Source organism: Dama dama, chromosome 26, assembly GCF_033118175.1.
Source record: "Dama dama isolate Ldn47 chromosome 26, ASM3311817v1, whole genome shotgun sequence".
NCBI classification, from domain to species: Eukaryota; Metazoa; Chordata; class Mammalia; order Artiodactyla; family Cervidae; genus Dama; species Dama dama.
Window position 1 is genome coordinate 19,130,644 of NC_083706.1, and position 13,042 is coordinate 19,143,685.

At 40.1% G+C, this 13,042-nt stretch overlaps 1 protein-coding gene across 2 annotated transcripts in view; it reads right to left on the reverse strand.

Moving 5' to 3' along the window:
- Positions 1–7,643: 7,643 nt before the first annotated feature.
- Positions 7,644–13,042, reverse strand: part of LOC133047023 (cyclin-Y-like protein 1) — a 35,425-nt gene continuing 30,026 nt past the window's right edge. For both annotated transcript variants that reach the window (XM_061130075.1, XM_061130076.1), the window contains 2 exons: positions 10,852–11,014; positions 7,644–9,713 (listed from right to left, as the gene is read on the reverse strand). In XM_061130075.1, coding sequence (XP_060986058.1) covers positions 9,597–9,713; positions 10,852–11,014 — 280 coding nt within the window. In that variant the 3' untranslated portion in view covers positions 7,644–9,596. The remainder of the gene's footprint in view (positions 9,714–10,851; positions 11,015–13,042) is intronic.

A 13,042-nucleotide genomic window follows, 5' to 3' on the forward strand; every position in this document is an offset into this window, starting at 1 on the left:
TCTATTTGGGTTGTTCCTTTTCCTTTTTTTTTTTTTTTTTTTGTGAAAGAGTGTAAAGATGATGCAGAATGTATCTAAAAGTTGTGAGAGGATGTGGTTGAAGTGATTTAATTCTTACTTTTAAAACAATTATTTTTTTATTTCGGCAATATACCAAACCTAAAAAGAACAACCAATTTACTTTAAAAACAATTTAAGACAGTTAAGAGAAAGGATACTAAGGCAAAGAGCAGTAATAGAGGTAATGCACTGGAGGTTTTTTAGGTTCATCCCAGTTCTTAGCGTTGCCTGTTTTCAGTCTCTCTCTCTCTCTCCCCTGCTCTCCCTTCCCTCAAAGATTAAGCCCACTGCTTCCTGAAGTCTTGCATCAACCACCCCTCCCCCTACCCAGGCAGAGAAACCCATCTATTTATGCTCACCCCCTGTTTCCATCTCATACTCAGTTCTCTCCTGATTTTTATTTTCATTAGGCAGACCATCCATACTCATGAAAGCAATTATAAAATGAAAGGTTGTGAGGTAGTTTAGCAGCTTCTTTACAGCTAGCTCTGATTTTAGTGAGGATTTAAGGCCCAGTTTAGTCTCCTACACAGCTTTTGGGCTGTCCCTTTCGTGGTTCAATTTTAAGCAATGTCTCTCAGCATAGACAGGAGGGTGAAGATTTAGAAGGAACTAATATGCGACCTATCAGTGAATCAGCTGACAAGAGCCTTAGGAAGTCTTTTTACTATGTATTATTAACCTCACATTCTGAAGCTGTCTAAATTGACTGGAAGAAAGTTCTCTTGGTGCCTTATTGGTTTATCCTTGCAAACCTTTGTCATACTTTCTTGCCGTCGCTTCTGAAGAAGGAATTCATAGGGCCTGGACTCCATCTCAGGCCTGTCCGTGCTGGCCGTGCTCAGCTGCCTCTCCAGCGGACTCAACTCTCTGCTTAGTGCCTGTGGGGACGACAATGGAAGGATAAGACCGCCTCCAGACAGGGGAATCTTGAAGATCACATCCAGGCTACTCATTGCCTAAGAGAAAACAGACACTAATCACCCCTGCCTCCGGACACTATCTATCAGAATGTAAGCACAGGCTTATCGGTTATTAACTATTTGGAATGTAACTGCAGGCTTATTGATTATTGACTGTTTGGACACATACACATGGGGTAGGGGGTGCGTTTAGACACGTACACATGGGGTAGGTGTTGGGTCTGGACACGTACACATGGGGTATAAAAGATTTTCACAAATGCTGGACGGGGTCCTTGGCTAAGAGGAGACTCTGCCTTGGATCTGCCGGCGTAATAAACTGCACTCCACTATCTGCATTGTCCTTCTGAGTGAGTCTGTTTCCCGGAAAGTGTGGCTATAACACTTCCAACGACGGGCCCATGTGTGTGCTGTGTGTCACTGTGCGTATGTACAGGCTTAAATAATGTGCCAGCAGCCCTGTTTCCAAGTTGGTATTCATTAGGCCCTTTCCTCCTGGGCTAGGGCTGCACTAATCCTGACACCGGCTGCCAGGAGAAAACCTCATGGATCACACCGAACCTTAGTAACAGCATCCGTGACCTGCAGTCTCAAGTACAGAATGGGAACCCCAGAGCTAGGAGACGTAGTTGTATATTTTAATGAACTGCCACCCCTGCTAAAGAGGCTTCTTTCACTTTTGTGCTCTACAGAAAGACCAAGGAGGGTAGGAGGGACAAAGCTTTGAATCACTGCTTTCTAACACCAAATGGGGCCAACAGGACAGAGAACATCACAAATCTAGGCAGGTGTGAGGTACAGTGGCTGAGAATTGCCTGCTCCCTCTGCATGCCCTTTCTTGCCTCCAAAGTCCAATCAAGTGATTCTGGGAAAGAAATCTGCCTGGATTGAGGAGGGTGGTTCTGAAAGAAAAAGCTACCAGGACATGAAAGCAGGGTGAAGGGTAGGCAGGATGAAAGTAACTAAGTAACCAGACTCAGAACTCTCAAAAGCTTGTAGCAGCTTGATGACAATTACAGGATTTATTTCAGCCAGGATAATGTCTGTGGTACATCATTTGAAGACAATATTACTTCATGTTCTTAAAAACTGTATGCATAGTATGTATGTGTTGTGGGTGTATATAAATAATTTATATATATGGGAGATTTAGTGACTTTTGATACGGGTTTGGTGCAGGTGAATTTATTACTGAGCCAAATGAGGCACATACTGAGTCAGTAGTTTGAGCCCAAGGCATTCACTACTTTTTCTGATTTCCACATATGTGTATTGCCTGTCCCATGAGGTATTGTCGATGTCATGTCAAATCCAGAACTCATAAAGCAATGCCAGTGGTATTTTATTTGTAGACAATCAACTCAAATCTATAAATTATTACTGGTAGATGATTATAATATTGAATCTCTTAACACTAACAAAAGGAAATCCAGAGCATCTTGATAAAAAGTTTTTTGTTTTGTTCCTGGAAGTCAGTAGAACAGCAGTTGTATGTGGTTATGTTAGTTTCAAGGTACTTAATTTGCTGACACTATTTCAGATAAAAAATCTGTATGTATTATATTTGTGGGAAGCTAAAATAATGGTTTGAGATTTTTATCAAATATGGAGAGTAACTATTTATGAAAAACAAAGAAATGCCTGTTTTTGTTTCTTTGTTCCCAATTAATATAGATAAATTTTAAAGTGCATTAAAGCAATGGTAAAGTAAGTAAAAAGATGCTACACAAGTATTTTTCTCCTCATGCTTTTTACAAAGAGACACACTTGCTTTCTAAGTGATTCCCTGGAGTAGGAAATGGCAAACCACTCCAGTATTCTTGCCTGAAAAATTCCAAGGACAGAGGAGCCTGGTGGGCTACAGTTCACAGCATCTCACAGAGTTGGACATAAATGAGCATGTGCTGGCTGAAGGCACTATGTGGATTCTAACTTAATTATCAGATTTTTCAGATATGAGTGGCAACCTTTTTATTGATAATGAAATTAAGCAAACTCCAATCACAGAAGCAGAACTAATGAAAACATGTTTTACTTGAATATACTTCTTAGGTTTCTCCTGCCAATCCTGTGATTGTTTTATGATTCACTGGAAGAAGGGAAATACACAAGAACAGAGGCACTGCCTGACATTGTGTTGTTTCGTCAGCTCTGTCTAGACTGCTGAAGCAATTTGGATGGAAGCGGTGCTGTTCTGTGTGTCTGCTTGGCAGTCATGAACTCCCCAAACTTGATCATTCAATTTACAACTTGGTGTGAAGGCCTCCCAGGTGGCTCAGACGGTAAATTATGTTCCTGCAATGCTGGAGACCTGGGTTCAATCCCTGGGTCTGGAAGATCCCCTGGAGAAGGAAATGGCAACCTACTCCAGTATTCTTGCCTGGAGAATTCCATGGACAGAGGAGCCTGGCAGGCTATAGTCCATGGGGTCACAAAGAGTTGGACATGACTGAGCAACTAACACCTTCACTTTCATTAAGGTCTAAACACCAGTCAAGGAGTCCAGATAAGGAGATATATATTCTCCCTCTATATTTGTGGAGAACTGGTTCCAGGAACATTCCCTCCTGCAAATACCAAAATCCACAGATGCTCAAGTCCTTTATGTAAAATGGTGCAATATTTCCATAATATAACCTACACACAGTCCTTCCGTCTTCCCCCTGCATCCTCCCATATACTTTAAATCATGTCTAGATTTCTTTAGACTAGACATTAGACTTCTAATGTCTAATACAAATCCTCAGTAAGGAGTTGTTTTAAGTATAATGCAAATGGTTGGTGGTAGGCAGCAAATTAAAGTTTTGTTTTTCTGAACTTTCTTAAATTTTTTCCCCAAGTATTTCCAACCCATGGTGATTGAATCCACTGATCAGAACCTGTGGATACAGAGGACCTATTGTAAGTTGATTTAAAGTTGCCACTTCCCTGACAATATGGACAGATGCTTAGCAAACCTGAGAGAATGTAGTGTCAAAGTAAGATGAGCATTGTTAGACTGGTACACATTAGGGCATTTGAGAGAATAGAAAATACAGCAGTTGAGCTGGATCCTGGTAGAAGAGCCACTGTGCCTTCCCCATACAGGTCTCCATAGTTGACACATCTTCCTGATGCTTTCTCATTGCTTATTCCCCACCAGTAGAAAAGGGGCCTGTTAGACTTGGGTGGCTAGAGAAGTAGGTCATAATGCATTTTTAGTGGCTTAGTTGCACAGCTCTTTAATTGGTCACGTCCAACAGAAGGAGAGGCAGTGTAATTGTTCTATGCATAGATTTGGGAGCTAGACTGACTAGGGACTCAAATTCCAGCTCCATCAATCATGGGCTGCTTGATCCTAGACAGATTGTTTAACCTTTTAGTACTCTCATCTTAGTACTTTCTCATCTGTGAAAGGGCGATAATGATGGTATTTATATTTTAGAGTTGAGAGGATCTGAAGGATTAAACCAGGTTAAGGTAAGTATCAATAAAATGAGGAGGAAGCAGCCATTCAGGCATGGGATGGGCGAGAATTGAAAGACTAGTTTTCAAGTTTGTGTCTGTGTAAGAATCATTGGGGGTTCCTATTAGAAATGTAGATTTCCTGGCTTTGCTCCAGGAACTGAGATTCCTTTAGTCTAGGGTCCAGGAAGTGGTTCTTTTTGTTTTGTTTGCTTGTTTCAACTTTTAGAATTATTTTAGGTTTACACAGAAGTTGCAAAAATATATACATCTTGCCCTAATATTAACATATTATCATAGCACTTTTGTTAAACTGAAGTCAAGATTATCATATTACTATTAACTCCAGACTTCATTTGGATCTCACCAGATTTTCTACTAATGTTTCTTTATCTGTTCCAGGATTCCACTCATTTCTTACAGGTTTTCAGCCCATGAGAGGCAGATGGTCTAGGGACCACATCTTGTGAAATACTGGGACACGTAAAGGACCAAGCAAGGTCAAACTGCCCTATCCTCATGTTGGGAAGATGAATGCAATTTTGAAGCAGAAGGGAATAAACTGATGAGGCTCTGGAGGGGATGGGGCTGGATATAGCAGTTTGATTTTAAGCCTTGGGATGGAATTGCCTCCGTTGGATGAGAGGGGTTACCTTAAGAGTGAGGCATCTGTTCCTAACGCCAGGTGAAACAAGTTGTGGAGTCTGGAACATGGGGTTGCTGCTTAGCCTGAGGTGATACGTCTAGAATTGTGGGCAGGTCAGGGGACTGAGTGCAGCAGATGGGGAACAAGCACCTTGAGGAGGGCCCAAGTAGTTGATTAAAGGGGATCACAGGGACCAGTTAGCCTGTGAGCCATATAAATCCTGTACTTCCTGGAACCTGCTAAGGCTTTGGAAGTGGATCACAGTAGTAACCAGCATCAAGCACTGCCACATTTGGCACTAGCAGAAAGTCAGAGGGTGAAGCTGAGATGATCCTCTTGAGAGAGGCCAGTGGGAGGTGACCAAACACTCAACCTTTGCCCTTGGAAGAGACAGTTCCCACAGGGAGGAAATACAGGGCCACCGTCTGGGGAGCCAGAAGTAAAGGTTGGAAATGAGAATGCTAGGATGAAGGAATAGATGTTTTAAGAAAAAGTTAGGAGAACAATCTGAGTAGATATGGACACATTCTTGAGTACCTTAGGTTCTGAGGCTGTCACTGAATTTTTCTAATATTCAAATTACTAGCTCCCTTCACATTTACCTGGGCCTTTTTTAAAGAATGTTAACCACTTTTCATTTGACTCTGGATTCCTCTTAATTTCTATTTCACTTTCCTAGTTCTTTCTGCATCCTAGAGTTCCCTAAACCACAAACTGGTATTCTTAAAATTTGTTTCACATTAAGTAAATTGTTCTCTCATCTGCCAAACCCATTTAAAATAGACTAAATTGCCTCAGAAACCAGACTGCACCTGTGTACAAGGGACCAGACTTTGCTGAAGGGCTCCTGGATTTTATTTTTGCTGGCAGTGTCAGGCCGGCCAGGGTGGTAAGTGGCCAACAGTTGAGATCTTAGGTGATCTAATCCTTGGTAGATGCTAGGGATAATCGACAGATTCTGCACAGAAACTAGCGCTTGCCTGAGAGAGGCTCTGCCAGCCATCAGGTGCTTTACCTAGTAGCTCTGAACTCACAGACCACAGCTTCTGGGCGAGGAACAGTCCTAGTCACTCTACATGTGGTTAGAAGGCTTGTGTGATCAAAGAGTTCAGGTAACCTACATGCTGTATGGAAACACTTCCCAAAACATTGCATAACCTGAAATATAGAGTGAATGATTTTCCAGTAAATACTGACTTCATCAGCACTTTTAAAAAATCAAGTAATGGTATATCTTATAAAATGGGAAAACTAGCAAATGAAACATGAGTTGTTATAAAACCAGGATTTAGTAATGTTTAATTTCAATAATGGTCATACAGGGTACTTTAGATGTGATAGAATAGGGTCATGATAGAATCTGATACAGAATGGAAAAAACTTCTCAGAAACACTGGGCCCTAAGTTGTCTTAGGGTGAACCACGTGAATTTAATGTAGAAAAATGACAATTTCATTTGGTTCAAACATAGATTTGAAACCTTTGTCTTGTCCTTATAAAGTTCAGTTCACAGTATTCCAGTTAAAATTGCACCGTCGGTATATTCCAAAAACTAAAAATGAAAATAAATTTGAGTTGAGGTATTCTTTTATAGTCTTAGTACTTTAGGGAATAAACTCTTCCTAGGTATAAAATCTCAACACTACCCTATTGCCCCTACTAGGAACTAGTTTTCATGCCCTATAGTACTTATGAGAACCTTTAAGTTTTCCATTTATCAAAATGGCTGTAATTGTCTCTAGAATTAACACTGAAAGAGCAATTTTTAGTGATTCTAACTTGTCTTCAAACTACAGTCGTGTCCAAGCAGTGTTCCTACCCCCCCCTTTTTTTAACCTTTGACCACTCAAGATGTGACAGCATTTCTGCTTAGTAACTGGCATATTATTACATGGTACAAACTATCTTAGTGATCTGTCATAGTTTTTCTCTCCTTCTGCACTAATTCAGATTATTTCTCCTAATCAACAACTTACCAAGAACAAAGTTAAAAGATCTGACCTTAGGTAGTGAATTAAGGTGGATGAAGACACAACAGCACTACCAGGAGTGATGGAATATTGCGCAAGTGCAGTGACCAGGGTCCTAGAGAAACCTGATGGTGGTCTGGTACATCACATGGCTTGTTTAACATCACCCTCTTTATAACAACACAGTTCTACCTCCTCTTATTCCATCTTCTTTCCTGTTCAGTGGCTTGAAATCCTCAAGTAACTCATGTTCTGATTCAACAGTATTTCTCTAACTCCTTTCTGTGTTTTACCTTTTATCTTCCAGTGTGCTTTTTTCCCCGGTTGGTACAATAACACACAATTCCAAAGTGCCATCTAATGCACTATGCCACTGAGCACCACAGCCAGTGATTTTAAGTGTACTAAATTATCTTCTGGTTGAAAAGAACATAAGCCGAAGAAATAAATGCCTGTTAACTAAAGGCAACGGTCAAAGAAACTTTTGAATGGGTAGTCGGAAAATGCTTTCAGGCCTGCCTATCAGAGCGGACTGAGAACATTTGCGCTAAGCAGAGCCGTGATGTTATGTGAGCAGTGAGAAGATGCACAACAGCCACGTATTTTAATTAAAATAGAGTTTATTAGCTTTTCTTTTAATATAAACATGAGGAAGAAAAACCACACAAGTTGTAGCATTCTTTTCAAAATAAAACTGCAATCGATACTTGAATCTTCAAGCTCCATAAACAATATTTTTTGAGGTGGTAGACTGTAATATTTTATATCCATTATTTATCATTTATGTCTCTGTCCTTTAAAAATGATGGAACCTGTGGCACTCAATATAATGTGAAGCCTTGCTATAAAGAGAGAAAGTATTTCTAGCCCAGAAATGCTTTGTTTACAGGCAAAATTCCTAGGATTATGTTTGAGAAGGTAGGAGAAAGATTTTACATAGTTGAGAACACTTTTTTTTTTTTAATGTTTCAAGTTTAGGTGACATCATTACCAATTTCCTAAAAGACTGATTACTGGACCTCCCTGTCTTTTAATGGGCTTCCTGGTGGCTAAGTGGTACCCTGTGTTTTAAAAAGCCTGAGGTAAGGGTTCCTAAGATTTACCTTTCCTCAAGTAACAACTTGAAGTGACACACCTACAGCCAGGTTAACACGCAGAACAGAAAAGCTGTTTCATGTCGCTTACTTTCCTGTCACTACTACTAGGGTCCAGTTCCTTTCAGTTTATTACCAAGAACTAATGCTATTGTTCATTATTCCTTTACCAAACCTAGAAAAAAGAAACTTCCGTGTTCAAGCAGATCAACAGCCCAGCCAGGCAAAGGACTATTTTAAAAAGAGGAGGCCAGGTCTATAAAGATACAAGATATCCTCCTGAAGTCTTTGTGCAATTTGAAGCTTTGATACTTGTAGAAATATAAATGCTACAAACTTACAAAACATCACCTGAGAGTTTACTTGAATTTCTTCTAAACTCATTTAGTTTTGTAAATTTTAAACATTAAGCTCTTAATTTTAACCTTTTCTTTCAGCCTATTGTTTGCCATCTTCAAGAGGGACTGAAACAAAAAATTCAAATTAAAAGCTTAACATCTAAGATTTACAAAACTAAATGAGTTTAGAAGAAATTCAAGTAAACTTTCAAGTGACACTTTGCGTCTGTAGCATTTATACTTCTGCGGCAGTGTCCTGGAGTGTCCAAGCACACTGTATTAAAGCTTAAAATTGCACCAAGACTTTTGGGACACCTTCTATTTCACTATCTGCTTATTCCTGGACTAATAGGTTGGCTAGAATTATGAAAATATCCTTTAATACAAGTATTTAACAAAGAGGAAAATCATCAGAAAATGAGAAGCACCATTAGAGTTAACAAGAAACGCAGCTCGGACCCAATAGAGGCAGGTAACAACATACTTTCTCTGCTTGTGATCCCAAACATGCTAATAAGCAGTGCTTGCAAAAAAACTGAATGACAAGTGTTATTCAGCAGCTTTTTGGTTTAAACTGATTGCCAAAAATGACTAGCAGCTTCAATGAAATAGGGAGGAAGAATCCTTCAAAACCTAACAGTGCTACAACAGTCTGTTCCTAAGTGGCTTTATGAGTCGTCAGGAGTCCCGTGTTTGAACGGCAATACTGCATTGATTCTAAAGGAATATGCAGCAATATGGGCGAGAAAAATAGGAAAAAGTAAAAGTTATATAGTTAGTGTCTTTAAAGTCTAAAAATTTAAACTATTAAAAAAACCTCACATAGTTCACAGTTATCGGCCTACACAGTAAGCAAATATCTGTGGGTGGGTTGGGAGCTTTTAGCTTTGGAGTGGTTTTTGTAACTCTGTTTCCATTAAAAAGGACAGAAGAGTGTGTTGCCTTGACAAGGTCCAGTTTTTTCCTATGACCATAACGTTTGCTGTCTGCAAGTCTCTTGAATTCAGTGTCTTTCTTCTAGGTGAAAATACTAACGTTGCTGGTTTCTGAGCAGGAGAGGTGGTATTTCTCCAGTCCTTGTTGCGAGGGGTTCATGATGTTACAGCCCCTCACCTCTCTGTTCATGAGAGGATGGCACTGGAGCGCTGAATACCAATGGAATTATCAGCACTGAAAGACCTTCTCACAGCAACTCTGCCCAAGTCTTTGTATTTGTCTTCACACAGTCTGGAGATGGCCTAAGAAAGTCAATCAGATAGAACATAAGTATAATTGGGGGGGGGGGGGGGGGGGGGAAGTTCCAACCTTAAAGAAAGCAGCATTGATAAGCCACACATCTGCATTCATTTAGGTTGACAGTTGCTGCTACTTTGGATAGCTCATATCTACACTGCTGATTCCCTAAGATAATATTCTTCAAGGGCTATGATGAGATTGCTGGGGCAGGGAGGAACATATTTAAAAACTGGGTTCCCAAAATAGGCCCCATCTAACAGCAATATGATGTTAGCTACATACTAGGTCCTTAAGCATAATGAACACACCTGAGCAAAATCAGTGTTTACCCAGCTATTCAACTTCTATTTAGTCTTCACTATTTACTACACACTGAGAACATTTTAATGAGGTAGGTGTGTGTTGAAGGCAAGAAAGGTCTGGTGATGAAGCACTACAAGGTGCTATTTCACATGCATGTAAATTATTGTAGAAAAATGTCTTATTTCTAAAGTACCAAGGTACCAGAAAAAGTGTCAACTTTATATGTATTCATTTCAGTTGTAAATTTTGCTGTATACCCTCCAGAAACCACAAACTACTTCAAATTACTCTTCAAATCACTACTACAAATTCCTTCATCCCATGTCTGTTACCACTCCCATTAAAAACCCACCTACTTTCTACATCCAGTTTCTGAACCCACATTATAATTTCCAAGTATAGGTCTCACAGGTTAGCCCCTGATGCTTCTGGTCTAATAAACTCATGGGGCTGAACTGTGATACACACAAACACAGACTACAAGCTCAGGCAGTTAAGAGTGGTAAGTAATTATCAATGTACATATGATTAGGGATACAATTATAAGAAATTATTCCTGTATGGTTATATGTAAGTGTGGAGGTTCAAATGGAAAACCATTAAGAACAATTAAATCTGATTTAAAATATTCTGAATTATGGTTACATAAGAGATATCTGTAATTTTTTTTTAAAAAATAATGTGATATCTCTGTCTAACCCATAAAAGACACAGGGAATAAGATGCCAATGGGTTAATAAGCTCTTCAAACTGTTAGTCACTGCGTAGTGTAAGTCAGCCACAGATGCTGGCTTTGGTGGCTGACAGAAAACCCAGTTAGTGAATCCCCAGTCTTACCTCTAGGCTCTGTGCTCTTTCTTTGCTAAGAGGAGCAATTAGAAAACTCAGGTTGTTGTCATCTGCTAAGGAGCAAAGGTCAAAGTAGTATTTGGCATAAACACTGGCGGAAACATTAATATTAAACTGAAGGAGCTCCAGAAAGTGCCTTTCCATCTCATTCCTGGGGGAGGAGAAGACAAAACCAACATAGGACAATTTTAGTCAACTGGGCTATCTTCAGAAACCCCATTCTGTGCCACAACAGCTCTAAATACAGTTTGGAAACAAATAATGGCTCCCCAGCTGGATTAATACACTAATGTTCAAACAAGGTACAGCTCTTTGTGGTTCTTCCTGCGTCCTGGCAGTTGGAGTTTGGGACAAGGGGGGGAGGTTACGGCCCTCTTATGCACCCATGCTGCTGACTCGGGGGCTCATTCTTCAGAGTTCCATTAGTGCAGCTGTGCATTCATGCTCCACGCTCACTCACAAGGCCCCGCTATAGTCACCAGATGAAAGGAATGATGTATGCTGTTTATTAGCTCTGGAGAACTTGCAGACATTTTCACTGATAACAGGAAGGGGCTTACTGAAGTAGAGACACGCCAACAAAAGCAGTAGGCACATCACCACGGCAACAAATGGGGCCATGGAGAGCCACTGCTATTATCTCTGAGGGGAGAAGACTCTTGAGGCAAGAAGGATTCATCTCAGATAAATAAATAAATAAGCTACACTCGATGTGAAAGGGAATCCCCTCCCCCCCGCTCCAGTGCAGGGGACTGTGGCAAAGGGCAGAATGCAAGTTTCTGTTCCTCTTAATCCCAGTAGGACCAGAAGGTGTTCCTGGGACAGGATGGGATACACTTTTTAAGCTATGGGAGGCAGTAGGATTAAGGGGAGACGTCTTGGCTAGACTAAATGCACCTGAGCAATGACCCCGATGGAGCAGTTCCCCCTGTGCTCCGTCCGCCGGCCCTGACTAGGACAGAAGGTGCATAGGCACGCAGGGGGCAAATTCAATGAAGTGGGAAAGTAGGGTCCTGGGAGCAGGTCTTTCCTGTGGGACCATACACAGTCATTAGCTTGTCTAATGTTTAAGTAAATAAAATCAGAGTAAGTCTTACCACTTTCACAGCAATCACTTTAAAGAGTTAATTATATAAAAATGATAAATACCAAGACAAATGAAAGTGACTTATTTTTCAAAATATTTGTTTCCTGGTTTTAAAGTGTTAATATTTTATCCACTGGTAAGTCATCAAATGTTTAATGTTCTCCTGCGTGGAGAGCAGTGTGAGCAGAAATGAGGTTTCTCATTTGCTGAACTTTAAACCTAACTGAACCTACCTCCAAAATTAATTTCCTGTTCATATGGCCGTAAGTCTATAGAAATGTAAATCAGATAATGTTTTGATAATCAGCTAATCAGGACTTAATTTACTACGGGAATAAATGCACTTCACTATCCCTTTTATATTCTCTTCCACTAATACATTTTAATTGTGTGGAAATACAGTACTTCATAGGATTAACATGTCTATTAACAGAGCTTTACTTACTGAAGAAAAAGGCATTAGGACTACAGAATACGCTTCTGTTTTTTTTTTTTTTTTTTTAATGACTAGATGACTGAAGAGCATGCCATTTATAGGTGCAGCAAATTTTCTGAACAGCAGCTGCTCAATATATTCAAACAAGATACATGGATGTTAGAAAACTTTTAAGGAAAAGCTGATAGATGCCAATTTTTCAATTTAGACTCAAAATGAGACCATTACAAATAGCAGCCAACAGCAGGGGGATGAGACAAATATGACTTGAACACTTGGCTGTAATGCTTTCCAGTTTCCAAAGATCATAAACAAAAGCAACCTATTACGAACATAGCTCCTGGTGATTCTGTTGTACACAGAAAAGTGCTGTTTACAATTAGCTTCTTCCTGTAGCTAGACACTGCCATCAGTGCTATTGGGCTCACATCTATGAACATCCACACACTTCCCTGCATGTTCTCTGATGCTGTAACTGGACCCAGAGCCCCCATTAGCTTAGCTGCAGGTTCTGAGAAAATTTCAGCTGCCATCATGGCAGACCTGGTGTTTATGATTACACATTTTCCTTCCTTCAAGGAACCAGTTTAAAGATGGATGATAGTGGTGCTCAATGTCACCTTACTTCTACAAATTCCAAAAGTACTTCTACTTAT